Source organism: Bactrocera neohumeralis, chromosome 2, assembly GCF_024586455.1.
Source record: "Bactrocera neohumeralis isolate Rockhampton chromosome 2, APGP_CSIRO_Bneo_wtdbg2-racon-allhic-juicebox.fasta_v2, whole genome shotgun sequence".
NCBI lineage: Eukaryota > Metazoa > Arthropoda > Insecta > Diptera > Tephritidae > Bactrocera > Bactrocera neohumeralis.
In genome coordinates, this window is record NC_065919.1 from 78,565,741 (window position 1) to 78,583,266 (window position 17,526).

Below are 17,526 nucleotides of genomic sequence, written 5' to 3' on the forward strand. Positions count from 1 at the left end.
TGCTCTATTTTTGTTGTTATCAGAAAGGCATGCTGTATGATGAGCAGATAAAACCTGGTGTAGCAATCAATGGATAAACGCTACCAACGACAACTTATTTTGAAGTGAGCGATTGCCGAAAAACTCCCTGAAATGGCGACAAGATACGAAGCGAACATTTTTCATTGTGATAACACTCGACTTCAAAAGAAAGTATGCGCCTCGTTCAGAAAATAATTTACTTGTAAAATTTCCAGTACTTGCAGTATTCTTTTTCTTCTTCCTCTTTAATGGCGTATTTATCTTCTTTTAATTGGGGGTGTTTTTTACGTGGCATGTTCCAGCGCACAACCTGTGGAGGAATGTTTCGCCTTCTCACTTTTACTTGCCTCAACTTTCACAAATGGCTCCATCATCTTAGTAGTTAACGAGGGCAAGACAAAAAATCTCCTCTCAGCAAACACACAGTCACGGCTCTCCCAAATTGGCTCCCCCGTCGAGGCTTACAACCATCACTCCTGCCAAGAGGCGCTTCGACGGAGGAGGCAATTGAAGAGGAAAATCTCCAGTCCGTTGAAAAGACGAGGTGGAGAAGGACTTATATGCACTTAGAATCTCCAATTGGCGCCAAACAGCGCAAAGGAAGATCGACTGGCGCGCTATTGAAAACTGAGAGCTATAACCTCATAAACGATGTCTACGCCAATAAAGAAAAGGAATTAACATAACACTTAAGAAAGCAGCAGCAACAATCTTTGATTATACCAGTTTATCTAATTTATACCAATTTTTTGTTTGATTTGTCACCCTTCAAGGCCTGATGGATCTAAGGTACCTTAAAGAACAGTCTCTAAATCGAAATACTATTAAAATTGTTTGCAATCCATCACATAAGTTGAACATGCATAGCAGGTCTATACAGAGATATTTCAATAAGCTTAAAATAACTGAGGAAGTAATTTTGTTTGTATAAAAAAGTATATGATATTTAAGTGCTGTTTTGACTATAATAAAATGGTAAAGGAAATAGTTCGCTCGAAATTTACGTTAGAGACTTTTGTATGCAATATGTCATATCAGAGATTGACTTTGGGTTCTGGCATCCCCAATGATTTCTAATGAAAAGTTCTAAAGCGAAGTTAACGTTTTTTCTTGTTTCTCTTAAAATTAATTAATATATTCATTTATTTTACGCAATATGCATCTTTTCATATAATTTTTGACGGATTAAATAGTGAAATAGAAGGCAAAATAGTAGAAGCCAGTGCAAAGAACTATACCATCTCTCTCATCCCTTGTTTCCAAAAAGTTTCTTAAAGTATTTATGGGCGCAAAAGTAAGATTGCAACTTCTTATTAAATTAGAGCAAAAACTTCGAAACAGTTTTCACTCATGTGCGCGCACAAACTAAAATGTCTGAGTCTGAAAACTTATACTCATATCTGTACAAGAGACATACAAGTATGTAGGTATATGTTTATATATTTATTATATTTTATGAGCGTATGTATCACCATATCTCCATACAAGTAAACCTAAAATTATTTGCTGTTTGCCATTTGCCTGCGCTGTGTGGATAATTTATGAAGGTTAAGTTTGTAAATTCTTACGTCTGACTTTTGGGTAACTTGTGTGACAATTAAACCATAAATTGAATTGTCTCTAAAAGGGTATCGAAATTTAATTAGCCACTACTTAGTATGCGTACTATGCCGTTGTCTTTCGTTTATCTTAATTTGCTTTATCTTTGTGTAATCGTGCTTAATGCGAGCTTCTACTAGCTTATTTATGTTTATAAATGTGTCTAACTTACCACATTTCTTTTGCAGAATTACCCGAGAAGCGGCCAACACTTTTCACCGAGCATACGCGCTACGAACCGGGCGATGTGTTGCGCGCCAATTGCAGTACGCCGCCGTCAAGGCCACGTGCTGAGCTAAAATTTACAATAAATAATATGGTGGTAAGTATGAATGGAATAGAAATTCACGGAAAATTAAAGAAAATGTAGCAAAGGAATTTCAAAAGAAGAACATTCATCAAATTGTGCAGCATTAAGCGCTCATTAAGAGTTTCGGTATTCCAAAATATCATCAAAAATTTTGAATGAAAATTTCATCTCTCAAAACCAAGAAATTTCTTTTTATCTTCGCCATTTTCACCTTTCCTTTGATCATTCAAGAAGATTTTACGCAATTATCCAATTTTCAGAACAATGTTTGCCACTCAATGCTCACCCGTAACGTGTTTTGTGGGAAAAATAAAAAGAGAGAGGAAAAGCGAGACAGCGTGCAAAATTCATTTAGGTAGTGCCTGAATTTTGAGTGTCTCGAAAATATGCCAGAATATCCTTTCGCAAGCAGATGCTGAAGCATTATCCCTACAGGTGAATAGCCAGCTCAAAACAGCGTACGAAAAGTTGCTTGTTTGGTGAGGCTGACTCTTGGCCATTGATATTGATGGCATTGTTTACCGTTCTGCTTTGTTCTGTGAAACAAAAACGTCTTTAGTCCGAGTATCTTTGTACTGGGAGATGCTTAAAATGTTTGGGTTACGTTTACACTGTGGGTGATTATCCAATTTGCGGTAATGAAGTAACGGTAACAGCATCAATTTTGGAACTGAAAGGTCAGTTTTGCAAAGGTAAAAGGTTTGGTTTCTCTTAATCAAGCAATGATAGTATCAGCACTTTAAAAATGAAAAGTTTCAGACAGCTTTGTACTGCCTTTTCTCATAGGAGGTGTGGAGTCGGTAGAAGATGCTCTTGGATTCATTAGTTGCCAATATGTTCATTGAAATCTTGATCCAATGTTGGTAGGGCTCCGCTCAATAGCAGTTTTATAATCTCTTAATACTTAGTTTTTTTTTCTTAAACATTAAATGCTTTAAAATATTAGCGTAAAGAAATCCTGTGACAAGCACTTGTTCATTCTCAAAAGAACGAAGAAGTCTAAGTAACGACTACTTCCAAACAAAATTTTTAATTATATTATCAATACTGTTGAAACCAGCATTGAAGACCTTTTTACTGCCAATACGTACATATGTGTGAATGTGCAATCTGTTTACACCTTTTTTATTCCGCCAAAGGTTCTATATATTGGCCAGATTCTTTTACATTCTCCACTCACATAGAAACATGCATACGTGTGCATGAATAGCCACACATGCCTATAGCACAAGGACATTCCTTTCCATTATCATTTCCGCACTTCCTGTTGTCTTACTGTCCACCACTCGTGTACCACAAATCAAAAGGAATTGTGTAAAAATCTCAGCAAATTAGAAAATTCCGCAGGAGCTTCAATAAGCCAAATAGAAATCGGCAGCTCCATTTTCACTCAACATTTCTGCACGTTTTTGTGTAGCGCCTACAAGTATGCCTTTTTCACATTGATGCCATTGTTGGCGCCATTTGACTTTGCTTGTCTTACTACATTGAGCAGCCTTCGTTTTGGCTTTGTGTCGACTCTCTCGTGTCCTTTGTCGCTGTTTCTTGAGGCCTCGATGGACACCTTTGTAATGAGTATCTTACACTGTTATGCGCCTAAAATGTCTACACACATCTAGGCTGGCGTGTGACAAAGGTTAACGTGTAAGTATGTGTCGTTGAAGATTGTGTTGTTTGTAATCCTAACCATGGTCAGCCGTAACGTAAGTATCAAAGGACATGCCGCTAACAGCAATACGTCCCAAACGATTGTGCTGACAAGCAAACCAGAGTGGTTTACCTTACCAGTCAGACAAGTGCATGTTGAATGGCTGGTGTGCAGCGAGTTTTTGGGGCAGAAATGCATTTGCAGACAATGGCTTAAATGCGCTCGGGTGATCAACATTGTTAGCACGAAAATTTAAGGCACTGAATTGCGGTGAGCAATTTTCGCCTGAATGTAGGCAAAAATAAGTTTTAAGGTATAATTTATATTTTTCATTATCTATGAGTATGTGATTTGGAAAAATGACAATACATAAGCTTATGGAAACCTAAATTTGTTCATCTCTCATGACGGATAGTGAACTTAAATTGATCTTCTGTCGAATTTGCTCGATGATTAAGGATGGTTTTCTCAATGTCTGCTTATCAGCCACCTATCAATTGAGTTATGTTTAAAAACACATCCTTTGCCGAAAGAAGAACTATTGGTTAAGTCAACCAATGTAACTGGGACAAGTGTTTTGAGTAGATATTGAGAACACGGCTCTAAGAGGTTTACTACAACTATTGACGATTCACTATCATATTACATATATGTAGTTTAAAATTATGTAACAAATAAGCAATATATAACCCATATATAACCAATATATAACCCATGTAGGACCAATATATAACCCATAGATAACCAATCTATAACCATTTTGTAACCAAAGTGGTGTTTATTTAATAGTTATTCCTTTGCCTGTAAGCAAAGTTTTTAAAACGAGGGAATAGCCTTGTTAATCAACAGAATGTCCCGAGACGTTAAGGCGGCTCATATTAATACCCCATTATTCCCCTAGACCCCTGATACGACGTTTAATCTAGATATAAGCAGTCCTAAAGCATAGGTTATTTTAAGCTTTACTCCCGTGTACCAATCGGAGGTGGAGACTGATTAGATTATTTATTGTAATCCACTCTTACTGAGAACAGTAAGCTCTCTGAACATATTAAATTAATTTCTGGTAAAAAATCTTTCTATTATAACGGGTTATAATTAAAAATCTGCACTAATTTGAATGGCCTGCAATTTTGTTATTTTTAGTTTTCAAATGCTAATATTACGCAATTAGCGAACTGATTGAATCATCTTTTTGACATGTAATTTGTAACAGCTTACAAAATCAATCAGTGTTTAAAATGGCTTCTAAGCAGCAACACCTCCGCGACCGCGTTGTACATTTTTATAAAAAACATGAAACCGCCGAAAAAAAATTTACGTGTGCGCATTTTATGGCGGAAGGCGTCTCCAGAAGGACGATATACTCAATATAAAGTACTCTAAAAATATATTAGAAAGGCAACCGGGTTCTGGAAGAAAGCCGACTATGATGACCCCCCAAAACATTCGGAAGCTGAAGACAGTGTTCAACTATGAGGATTGCATAAGTCAAACCGAAGCCGCACGGAAATTCCAATGCTCACAGCCATATATCTGCAAAACGTTAAATAGACTTCACATTAAAGCCAGAAAAAGCAGCGTTGTCCAGGGTACACCGAAGAGCAGATAAGTCAAGTTAAATCACAATGTCGGTGGATGTGCAAGAATTTGAGTGGACAATCAGCGGGCCGCAAATGCCGGGAAACTATGTTTATTACACAGACGATATGTCTATAACGCCTCCCGAGATAAAGTACAAATTTAAAAAAAAATTTGAGTCCAAAGTTATGTTATACATGGCAGTTTCTCCTAAGGGTATTTCCGAGCCATTCTTTAAGCCAAATGGACAGGCAATAAATCATGAGACGTACATCAATCAATGTTCGGACAAAATTTTGGTTTTTCATACATAAACACCATAAAAATGATGAAATCGTATTCTGGCCGGACAAAGCCTCTTCTCATTATGCAAATGCGACATTGGAGTTCTTGGTCAACAAAAACATCTACTTTGTGCCTAAAGAAAAGAATCCGACAAACTTACCACAATGCCGACCGATTGAGGATTTTTTTGGAGAAATCAAAGCTTTATTGTACAAAAATGGTTGGAAGGCTCAAAATTTGAAGCAGCTGACACGTCGCATCCGGAAGTGCCTTAAGGAAGTTGATACTAACGGTGTACAACGTGCTTGCTCATGTATCCTGACTAAACTAAGACGGGTTGCTGACAATGGACCGTATTTTGAAGTTCATCAATTTTTTCGTTTTTAAAATAATAGAATAGCTTACCTTTTTGTTAATAGTATATTTTAAGTTACGCTGAAATAAAATTAGTGCAGATTATTAGTTATAACCCGATATTATCGGAAGAGCACAATAGACCGTAGGTCGCAATACAAAAGCTCCGTCTTTTCTTTGATATTATCGGTAAAATAAAAATTAGAAGCAATTTCTCAGCTCGGCGATTCGTCATAATTGGCACCAGTTCCTTTTTCTGTTCCAAAAACTCAAGAATTGTATATATCGTGCTCTTATTGCTCAGATCCAATCCAACTCCATCTAACAATATTTTTGAAGCAGAAAACTCTTTTTAAATAATATAAAATAATATAAGGTCACCCCTCAAAATTTATGAACAAACCTAACCTAAAATTATTTACTAACATAAAATAGTTGACAAATTCGCAGCTTTTTCTAGCTCTATCTAAAATATTCTAAGTTTTGTCTACAATAAAGATTTTATTACTAACTTCGAACAAAGAGCACCACTGTGCGTGTTAAAATTTTACGCCTAACTGTGAACGGCTAAGTGCAATAATAGTGGATACTCCTATGTGCAACAAATCCTTGACTCTCTCAGCAGAACATCACTGTATCTAACCATATTGCTGCTGCAGTGTGCGTGTGTGTATGTGTGAGATGCTGTGCACCTTCAAATAATGTCGCTTGTCGCTTTTCAACACAAATTGCATGTGAAAAGTGTGCGTCCTACCACACACACACATACACACCTGCATATTTATGCATCCACGTAGATAGTCAAAGCTTAACAAATGCTGTGCTATCAAGATACCACAAAAGTCTCAGCACAATTGTCGCCCGTTTAGTGGACATGGAGCACATGCGATGCGGCAGGCAGGCAGGAGGAGGCGACCGACAGAGGGACCAAGGAACCACAGAGTGTTGCAAGTGGACACGTGAGTGGTGTCTCATTCATGTGTGCATGGCCGAAAATGTTAAATGTCGCCGAGACTCAAGGTTATGCATGAACATAGTCGGAAATCGTTGACTTCATGGCCAGCACGGCTTCCGTTTTGTCGACAAGGATATGTGTGGTGTAAAGAGATCGCCACATTTTTCATATCTGCCAAATTTTTTTGCCTTCACTCCAGAAATACACTTTTATATTTTTTCACTTTTATTACTTGCGGTTTGTCATGTTAACTTACAGTGTCGTGCATGCACTGCCATACACATATATCACTAGTGCCAACGTCTGCTTGTGTGAGTCTGTGTGTTGGTGACAGCGAAGGACACAATGCCACTCGTGCAAACTTTACGGCATCCGTTCTGAGCTGTGACTGAGGTAGAGCACAATATGTTTGTATGTAGCATAAATCGCATTCACAGCACTACAATTGTAGCGTATACACTTTTCTCAATTAAAAAAAAATATAAACCAAAATATGCTGGGGAAAGTGCTGAGCACCAATATGCGTATGAATTTTAATATTTTGCGCTGTACTACACTCACGAAAATGAAAACATTCCTACATTTGCGACACTTTCTTCGTCCATTGCATGAGTTCGGTTGGGACGTACAGGGCGTATGAGTGCTCTACTTTTACAATCAATTCAGGCTGGAAAAGGGTTTATGTGACTCATACAAGGATTTTCGTATGCAGGTACAAATATAAGTGTGTGTGTTTGTGTGTCATTGCACTAGTTCATGTGCATATCTGCTTGGTCAAGTTTCATATTGTTATGACAAGCACCTGCGGGCAGCTGCGCTCAACAGCAAAAGGATATTTAAAATGAAATATAATATTTTTCACCAACCTAACAACAAACCTTGAAGGAAGTTTCGTGTGGCAAAATCGGTAAGAAAAAATGTTACTGCTTGATGAAAAGCGAAATAAAAGTTTAAGACTAGAGAATATACATTTTATAGTAGAGACAGAGAAAGTGAGTTACGAAAACGAAGTCTTTCATATTTATACCCTGAACAGGGTATATTAAGTTTGTCACGAAGTTTGTAACACCCAGAAGGAATCGTCGGAGACCCTATAAAGTATATATATAAATGATCAGTATGTCGAGCTGTGTCGATTTAGCCATGTCCGTCTGTTTGTCCGTCTGTCTGACTGTATATATACGAAGTAGTCCTTCAGTTTTTAAGATATCGTTTTGAAATTTTGCAAACGGCATTTTCTCTTCAAGAAGCTGCTCATTTGTCGGAACGGCCGATATCGGACTACTACAACATATAGCTGCCATACAAACTGAACCATCGGAATCAAATGCTTGTATGGAAAACTTTCACATTTGAGAAGATATATTAACGAAATTTAGTATATGTTATTTTCTAAGGCAACAATATAATCTCCGAAGAAATTTTTCAGATCGGTCAACTATAGCATATAGCTGCCATACAAACTGAACGATCGGAATCAAGTGCTTGTATGGACAACTTTCACATTTGACAAGATATATTCACGAAATTTGATATATGTTATTTTCTAAGGCAACAATATAATCTCCGAAGAAATTGTTCAGATCGGTCAACTATAGCATATAGCTGCCATACAAACTGAACGATCGGAATCAAGTGCTTGTATGGACAACTTTCACATTTGACAAGATATATTCACGAAATTTGATATATGTTATTCCCTAAAGCAACAATGTAATTTCCGAAGAAATTGTTCAGATCGGTTAACTATAGCAAATAGCTGCCATACAAACTGAACGATCGGAATCAAGTGCTTGTATGGACAACTTTCACATTTGACAAGATATATTCACGAAATTTGATATATGTTATTCCCTAAAGCAACAATGCAATCTCCGAAGAAATTCATCAGATCGGTTAACTATAGCATATAGCTTCCATACAAACTGGACACATAGTTACTAACAGAAATGCACTTGTGAAGGGTATTTAGCTTCGGTGCAAACGAATTTAACGTTTTTTCTTGTTTTATTTAAATTTAATAGTGAAACGGTGTAGTAGTTGTCAATTATTTTGTGATCAAAGTTTTTATTGCAGTCTGATTGGTGCCTTTCTGAGTTATAAAAATTGATGAGATGAAATTTTTCAAGCAGAAGCTTTTAAGACGGGTGGTAGACGGTGCAAGTCTTCAGCTTGGCATGTAAAACTGCACTGGAGAGCTGCGGTTCAAGGCCCGTGGGAGTGGATCAACTGAGGATTGGGCGTTGTATAAACCGGGACAAATCTGAGTTAAGGAAGTTAAAGATGACTTCATGGAAAAGCTTCTGCAAAAAAGTAGAGGGCTGCCATGAGTTCTCTAGATTCGGGCATATTCTCGCAAGGAACGCCATCTCTCCAATGTATCTTAAGAACGCAAATAGGAAGTGGGCTCTGTGTAGTGAGGATACACTTTGGATGCTCCTTGACGCTCACTTCCCGCGCAAAAACCTTCTCTAGGGGGATATCTTTCGGATGAACGGCACTTGATTTGGGCGAACAATTGTTCACGCCTTTCAAGTCCGCGGGACCGGATGAACTCCATAATACTGGCTTACTTTCATGCCGAAGGCTGCAGAAGCTTTCACGTTACGGCTAAGGATTTCACGTCCATCAGCCTCTTTTCCTTCTTACTTAACTTATGGGTGATGTAGGGCTTAGGGTCAAAGTTCCTGAGCACCGTTTACGAATTGACACATCAGTTCCTCAGCGTCGTAACAAATAGGACATTCGTAAATGGTCTCGCCATCAACCCAAATAAAACAGGGAGGGTTTTATTCACTAAAAGATACAAGATCCCGGTGGCATTGCTTCCGAAAATGGGAGACATCCGCCTGCAATCGGCGGATACAGTCAAATATCAAGGGCTCATAGTGGATATGAAGCTTTCATGGAAGCCGAATATCGAAGAGAGAGCAAATAATACATCGATTGCCTTGTGTTGCTGTAGAGGAGCCATTCGCAAAAGGTGGGGTCTCTCACCCAAAGTGTTCCTCCAGCTGTATGACACCACAGTCAAGCCCGCTATGTTCTCAACCCAACATTTTGTTCTTGACTGTCTCGCGTTTGGGAGGTCAAGAGTTAAACATTTGGGAGCGCATACCATCAGACATCCCAATGAACTGCCGGGGATGGGAATTAAACGCCTGTGCAAATTTGTATTGGCTGCTAAGTATTTTGCTCACTTATAAGTTCGAGCACAGAAGTTCTTCTTTTCTGTGACCTCACAAAGGGCTACTTATAGTGGTTCACGTGCGATCTTTGATCCGCCGTCTAACTTATTCTTTGTATTTCATAAAATATTTCCTTAAGCTCTAGTTACAACAAATTTATATATTACATCATTCAGATTTTTCGTACCGAAAAAATAATTTCAAAGTGATGCGCGTACAAATTTTGTTGAACCTGGCATATTGTGGTACACCCAACAGTTTAGTTTCAATGCGAACTTTTCTTAACCCTCATCCTGCTAATCCCTTCAACCTCACGACCGTTAAGCCACAAATCATCTTGCTTCAACACTTTGTTAATAATTTCAACAAAGCAATTAGTTTTGATAGATATTCGGAATATTTTCGGTGATGAATTGGTAAAGCCAAAGCTTACAAATACCCATAAGAATTGTGAAACAAATTACTTTAAATAAACATTGTTTTATACATTTTAACTTTTCGTCAAAATGACAACTTCTAACATCATTTTATTTATACCTTTATTAATGCAGCTGTCGGATTTTAAACTCAAAATAAATACTATTAATATTTATGAAACAAAACTAGAAAATCTTCATATTTTTTATGAATTGCAGCTCGCTCAAGGCTTATGTTGTTACCTTTCATACTGGCCGTGCATGTGTGTGCCTACATAAGTCATAGTTTGCACTTTTTCCATTCTTTATTCAGCCATTGTGCCACATTTTAAATATTCAAAACAATACAACTTTATTTTGCTCTAGTGGTCTCCCTACGTATTTTGAACTTTTTAATCTGCTCGGATCGCCGTCGGTGAAGCTACGATTTGCTAGACAATTGCAGAGCTTTATTTGTTATTGTTTCTTGTCGTTATTCTCAACATTTATGTTGATAACATGGTGTATACAGTAGATATTTGCACCACGTAGTAGTGGCAAATAGTTTGAAAAAGTGAGAGAATAACTTTTTTCGGGGGTTTCCTAGTTTGAGTGTTATTTTCAAGAACTTCCTTTTGGATAAATCACATGAGACACTCAAATTATTGAAAATATCACCAAACCTTCTGCCCTAAGTGTCAATAAAATTTAAAAAAAATATGTCTTTGCGGATGTGACTAGATAAACGTTGAATGCAGATGTTGGCCAAGTCGGTTTTTAATCTAAAATATTTTTATTATTTTGTTTTTAAATCATTACAACTTACCGATCTATCACCATTTACATATAGTGACATATATGTATTACATATCTTAAATTTATAAAGATAGTAAGAAGATTTGTCTGTCTTTTATTAGCGTTACCTCTGCGAATCCCTAGAGCTATGTGAGTTATGAGGGAAGATATAAATTGGAAAAGTTTCATAAAGTTCTGGTACTTAGTTACAATAAAACTATTTCCCTACTTTTTTCCATTTAAAAAAGTCAAAGTCTGTTATTCAGGCTATATCCCGAACTCTTCGTAAAAGCAATATTTATAACCTGAACAGGGTGTATTAAGTTTGCTGCGAAGTTTGTAACACGGCCGAAAGCGTCGGAGAACCTATAAACTTTATATATGTGTGAATGATCAGCATGGCGAGCTGTTTCGAATTAGGCATGTCCGTCTTCACGTATGTATGCCTATATATACGCGAACTAGCCTCTCAGTTTTTGTGATATCGATCTGAGATTTTTCCTACTTTGTTTTCACCCCATGAAGCTGCTCGTTGGTTGGAATCGTCGACATCAGACCACTATAGCACTATCCTTGCCTGACGATAGTAACACTCTTTATATCAAAAATGGGTTGAATCAATAATTCTCTGAGTCCCCATATACCTAACATAAGGACTTTTTAAGGTCCGCGTAACTTCATCAGCCCCTAGAACCAATATCAGGATTTTCATTCGGCATGACTTTGCTCCATATGATTAGTGATTATATGTTAGGTACCTTAGTGTACTCTACAAAAATGAGTGAAAATTTTAGATTGGCTGAGAGGAATAAAATATACATATAAATTTATAATTAGTAAAAACAAATAAAATATATATTCTAGTAAATTTTATTCTCCAAAAAAACAAAAATTAAATAAAACCAAATAATCCAAAACCAAATACCATCCAACTGTACCTAGCAAGAGAATATACAGCATTAAATTTTTACTCCAGCATACCAGCCTCCAAGCTCCAAATTTATAAGCACATATGTATCATTTTTTGGAGTCGCGCGCCTTGATAACTTTTTCAAAACCGGCTCGCAACAAATAAAATGCATAAAATTTGCAAAATCTTTATTTGAAACGTTAGAGTGTGCACAGAAAAGCTTTTTGAACGAAGAAAAATGTTGATGCAGCACTAAAAATTAAAGGAAAGTTTTTGGGCAAGCAAACACAAGAGATTAAAGTAATGAAAACTAAAACAGACGCGGCGAAAAAAAATGTTGTCTTCCAAACAACACAACAGTTGCAAACGAAATAGCAACTTGATAGCCCCACAAAAAATAGTCTAAAGTCGTTAAATTCATGAACTTGGTGGCCAACTCCCCATGCATCCCGAAAAAATGCACTGTTTGGTGTGGTTTGTACGCTGGTGGAATCATTGGACCGTATTTTTCAAAGATGCTGTTGGATAACGTTACGGTGAATGGCGATCGCTATCGTTCGATGCTAACAAACTCATTTTGTTGCCAAAAATGGAAGTGAACTTGGTTGACATGTGGTTTCAACAAATGGCGCTAACATGCCACACAGCGTGCGATTCTTGAAAGCCATTTTGGGGAAAACTTCGGAGAACAATTTCTTCAAGAAATGGACCCGTAAGTTGGCCACCAAGATCTGCGATTTAACGCCTTTAGACTATTTTTTGTGGGGCACGTCAAAAAGTCTACAGAAATAAGCCAGCAACTATTCCATCTTTGGAAGACAACATTTCCGAAGAAATTCGGGCTATTCCGGCCGAAATGCTCGAAAAAGTTCCCCAAAATGGCGAATGGACCACCACGCAGTCAACATTTAAATGAAATTATCTTCAAAAAGTAAATGTCATGAACCAATCTAACGTTTCAAATAAAAACAGATCGTTCGATGCGCTTTTTGTTTTAAAAAAGTTATCAAGCTCTTAAAAAACTTGGATACATATGTATATATGAACGATTCCTACATAACAGCCTCCATTTTTTTGAGTCGCGCGCCAAGCCGGCGGATCAAATGGAACATCAAAGTTTGCGCCTCAAAAACCGGCTCGCAACACAATAAAATGTTAGTGAGAGCAGCAACAATCAAAAAGTGCCGAGTGTGCACAGAAAAGCTTTGGCGAAAAACGAAGAAAAAAGTTCTGATAAAGCGCAGCACTAAAAATTAAAGCAGAGTAACCAAATAAACAAGCAAACACAAGAGATTAAAGTAATGAAAACTAAAACAGACGCGGCGAAAAAAAAAGATATAGAAACAACACAACAGAGCAAACTAGAAATAGCTCAAAATTATGTAATAGCTGAGCGCAAATGAACTTAAAGCTTAAACTTCTAACAGTTACCAGCAACGCTATGCGGCTTTTTGGATCAACAAGGCTTATGCAGTGGGGTATCTATAAGTGGTCAGGATTCCGAGTGCTGATAATTATATAAAATTTGTAAATTCTAAAAAAAATGTCAGATTTCTAACTAAAAAATGGACAAATAAAAAAGTTAAATTAAATTTATTTTCGGAAAAAATAACAACGGTTTTTTAAATTAAAAATCAAAAAAATTCTAATATTTGTAATTTTTAGAAATTAAAATAACGGAATTCTAGAAATAAAAGTAAAATCATTTTAGAAATGAATAAAAATAGTTTTAGAAATTAAAAAAACTATTTTTGAAATGGGGAAAAAATGTTTTTAGGTATTGAATAAATTAATTTTGTTTTATTATTAAAAATTTTTTTTCACAAAAAAATAATTTGTTTGTAAGAAATCTCAATTTTTCTTCAATTAAAAACTTTATAAGCGCGTTAGTTACTAAACCTTTACATCTAACATTTAAAAATTTTTAAGCACCCATTTTAATCACCAAACCCACTGTGCGCCTCGCATTAAATGCGTTTTTTACTTCAACAATTTCTACCGTTATTTTAGTTTTGGCCATATGCACATGTTACAGTTTTAGTTTTAGTTTGAGTTGTTTAATCTTTTCGGCTTTTTTTCTTGTTTTTGTTGTGGCATTTCGTGTTTGTTCTTTTGTTGCTGCTGCTGTTGGTGTTTACAAGTTTACATTGCTTCGTTGTTACTGTTGTTATTTAAGTTAAATTCTCAGCTGTGCTGCTTTTTGCCCAAAGCGCGGTGCTGATTTCCAGTTTGTTTTGCGGGTTTAGTTTCGGTGCGATTTTGTGTCGCCACTTGCAAAACGAAGCGCTGCTTGAACGCCCTTTCTAATGCCGGCAGCGCACCATGTGGCCCATCCACTTTCCCACATAACTGTTTGTTTTGCGTATCAACTCATTTGTGTGCTGTTATGTGTACATACGTATATGAATACATATATTTGCAAATGTGTTAGTAAATATGCTTAAGTGCTGGTGTGTGGCGCTGTTTGCATGCAACAGTTTTGTGGATTTAGCTATTTTTGTGGCAATGAAGTTTTTGCGCTGAACCGTTATCGTGTGAGGCAATTAAAACAAAAACAATCCGCTTACTAACATTTGGCATTTTTTTCGTTAGTTCAAGTATAAGGAGGTTAGCAATTCTGTAAATTGTGTTATTTGAGTTTGTATCCCCACTATATCATAGCCAAGTTGCTCTCAAAACATCTTTGGGAGAGAAAAGAGTAGTTCTGGTCTTCATGAAGTCTCACATTATTTCCATGAACCTGATCGCTGATAGATCTTTGTCTGAATTGAATTTGGTTATACGGAACTAAATGCAAATCTAGTTTCACGGGATCAGTATCCCGCTTCTGACATACATAAGTAGGTGATACAACTGTTTTTTACTATTTTACGTATATTTGTGCTTCTTTCATTAATTAAGCCCTATAAACACATGACTATTGTCGAACCGTATAGTTATTACGGAGTAATTTTATGTTAGATTTAGTAAGCATATTCAACTCCGAGTATCCATATTCTAAGATAAAGAATGTGTAGTTTAGTACATACTACTTTGAAAATTTATTACATATTTTGCCTTTGAGTGGAATCATATCGTTCATATTTTATATACATACATGAACAGCAAGATGCTCACATTTTGCAATGTGAACCTGCTCGCGATGACAGCCGATGCTGACGCCGTGACGCAGGTTTACCTGGGCACCTTTCACGTTGACGACAGGATTCATGAGAAACCTCACCCTTTCCGTTCTCCGCGGTATCATCCACTAGGTCTTTCAGCCTCTCCAGCAGTTCTAGCGTAGAGGGTATCACCCCTTCTTGTACGCCTGTTTTCTCGCCAGGCACTTTTAGGGCCTCAGCATTCGCAGCATGCTTTGATGTGCTTGCGTCGGTGTGAGTGGCATTCTTATCCACCTGCATTTTTGCCAATGATCCGCTCTCAATGGTCACCTTAGGCTTTACAGGCCTCATGACCACCACGCGGAACCTGTAGCTCAGACTTTCCCTCCGGTTGAATTTTTACGACTCATCATATATATAAGGGTTCCCCTCCTTCCGCAATCCTCGCCAGGACAACTTACTGAGGCCCTCGTTCTGGTTCTTTATTGGCCCGAGAGCAAACTCATATGGCTTCCTGCGTATCTAGGGAGGAACACCGTCATCTCCCATTTTTGCGCAGAGGACAGGGTCTTTCCTGCCAACCAGCTTGGGAGCGATCTTCTTCAGTCAGATTATGGACCTCTCGTCCTTTGCCTCATCTAAAATTAACCCAGTGGAAAGACGATACGTATCCAAGCTCTTTGAATACCTCTTCCGTGATGAGATCCTGCAGCTCCTCCGACCCAGCGTCTCCGCCAGATAGTTTAGAGGCAGCACAGCGATATAAACAACAGTTAGCATCATCCCCTCTCGATTCTCTAAAAACTCTACATTCTAGAACTATTCTAGAAACGTTCAACTTAGCTAAAAAGAAGTTTAACTTAGAAATTTAGTGATACCGATAAAAGAAGGCGTTGTAAGATTTTAGTTCGTTAGGGAAGTTAAAGTGCTATGAAAGTTCGTCGGATGTACAGTTTTTGATACTCAAGACTAGATACTTTTGTTACACATCCTTTGTAGAGCAGTGATTGTCGTAAAGAAGACTTGGATAGAAAACAAATCTGGTAACATGATAGAAGTATAAGTTCTTGAATGAATTTTTAAAACTGAACTGATCATATAATTTACGGAAAGCTACTAGCTAATGAAAAGAAGGCTTTCTAGAGATACAAAGCTTAATTCATTTTCCTCGTCAGTAAGTTATTGGGCCGAACGTATAACCGCCTTTCAAGAAAAAAAAAGATGAACTTTCAAGAAAAAAAAAGAATAAGAAGCAGTCAGGACACATTTAAATTAGAACTATAACATGACAATAAAGATGATGCAGCATTCAATTATCTTTCTAATTCAATCCAATGAATAGTAGGTCATCGAAGCCTTTCGTAATAGTCAGATAACCAGTTCTAAAATATTTGTATGACAGGGAGTGCTCAATGGGCGAACAAGTAAAATAATATATCGTAGAACATTCAACTAGAGAACTATAAGAACTAATTCATATTTTTTTTCTAAATTTACATTAATATTTGTTTTCAAAACGCCAAGAGTTTACTTTTTTGCAAAAAGGGTTCAATCAATTTCGCTTTGTGGGTGCAGTTAGCACGTGTGCTGAACATCTAAGCGTATCCTTTAAATGCGACTACAGCGGTTAAAAGGTGTTGCCATAAATAAAAGCACAGATTAAAGAATTAAAGAGAAAACGAGTACAGTAAAGCTTATTTATACGACATTGTTGTTTATTTGAGTGTGGAAGAAAGAAATGGAGCTGGCTTGTGTATGCCCTTAACATTTTAAAAGTTAATGGTGTTGAATGAATGGATTCGATAAGAGTGTGAGAGTGAAAGAAAAAATATTAATAAACAAAATAACTATACTTTGTTTTACAGAGGACATTTTTTGTTGAAAAGGTATGAAAATTTGATAAAGAATTTAAAAAATGTTTAGCAACAATTACAAATAAATTTTATAAACACTTAAGGAAATATGAAAACATCAACCTTGTTCTAACAGCGTTAACGGCAGAAAGCAAAATATTCTCTATAAATATACGCCAAAGATGAGTGTTCTTTGCCACCAACTCGCACAAACAAAAATTCTTCCAAGCAGTACACTATTGCGCTGGAACCTAAGTGCAATACAGATTGAGCATATACATATGTATACACATATGTTATTATATATAAATATACATATACAGCTGTCTACATACGGTCGCCTCTATTTGCTAGTATTGAAAAGTTTTTTTCAATTTTCCACTAAATTTGGCAGGCAAAAAACTCCAGCTACTATTTATCTTCGTTAGACATTTGCGCACATACGCGCTGGCAGACACATACCGATATACATATGTATGGTATGTGCGAGTGCGAAGGCAAAGTTGCTTTGCCACAAAACGCAAAATG

At 36.9% G+C, this 17,526-nt stretch overlaps 1 protein-coding gene across 5 annotated transcripts in view; it reads left to right on the plus strand.

The window, feature by feature from the left end:
* Window positions 1–17,526, plus strand: part of LOC126754513 (uncharacterized) — a 230,558-nt gene that overhangs the window by 175,899 nt on the left and 37,133 nt on the right. For all 5 annotated transcript variants that reach the window (XM_050466570.1, XM_050466561.1, XM_050466580.1 and 2 more), the window contains exon 5: window positions 1,809–1,942. In XM_050466570.1, the coding sequence (XP_050322527.1) occupies window positions 1,809–1,942 (134 nt within the window). The remainder of the gene's footprint in view (window positions 1–1,808; window positions 1,943–17,526) is intronic.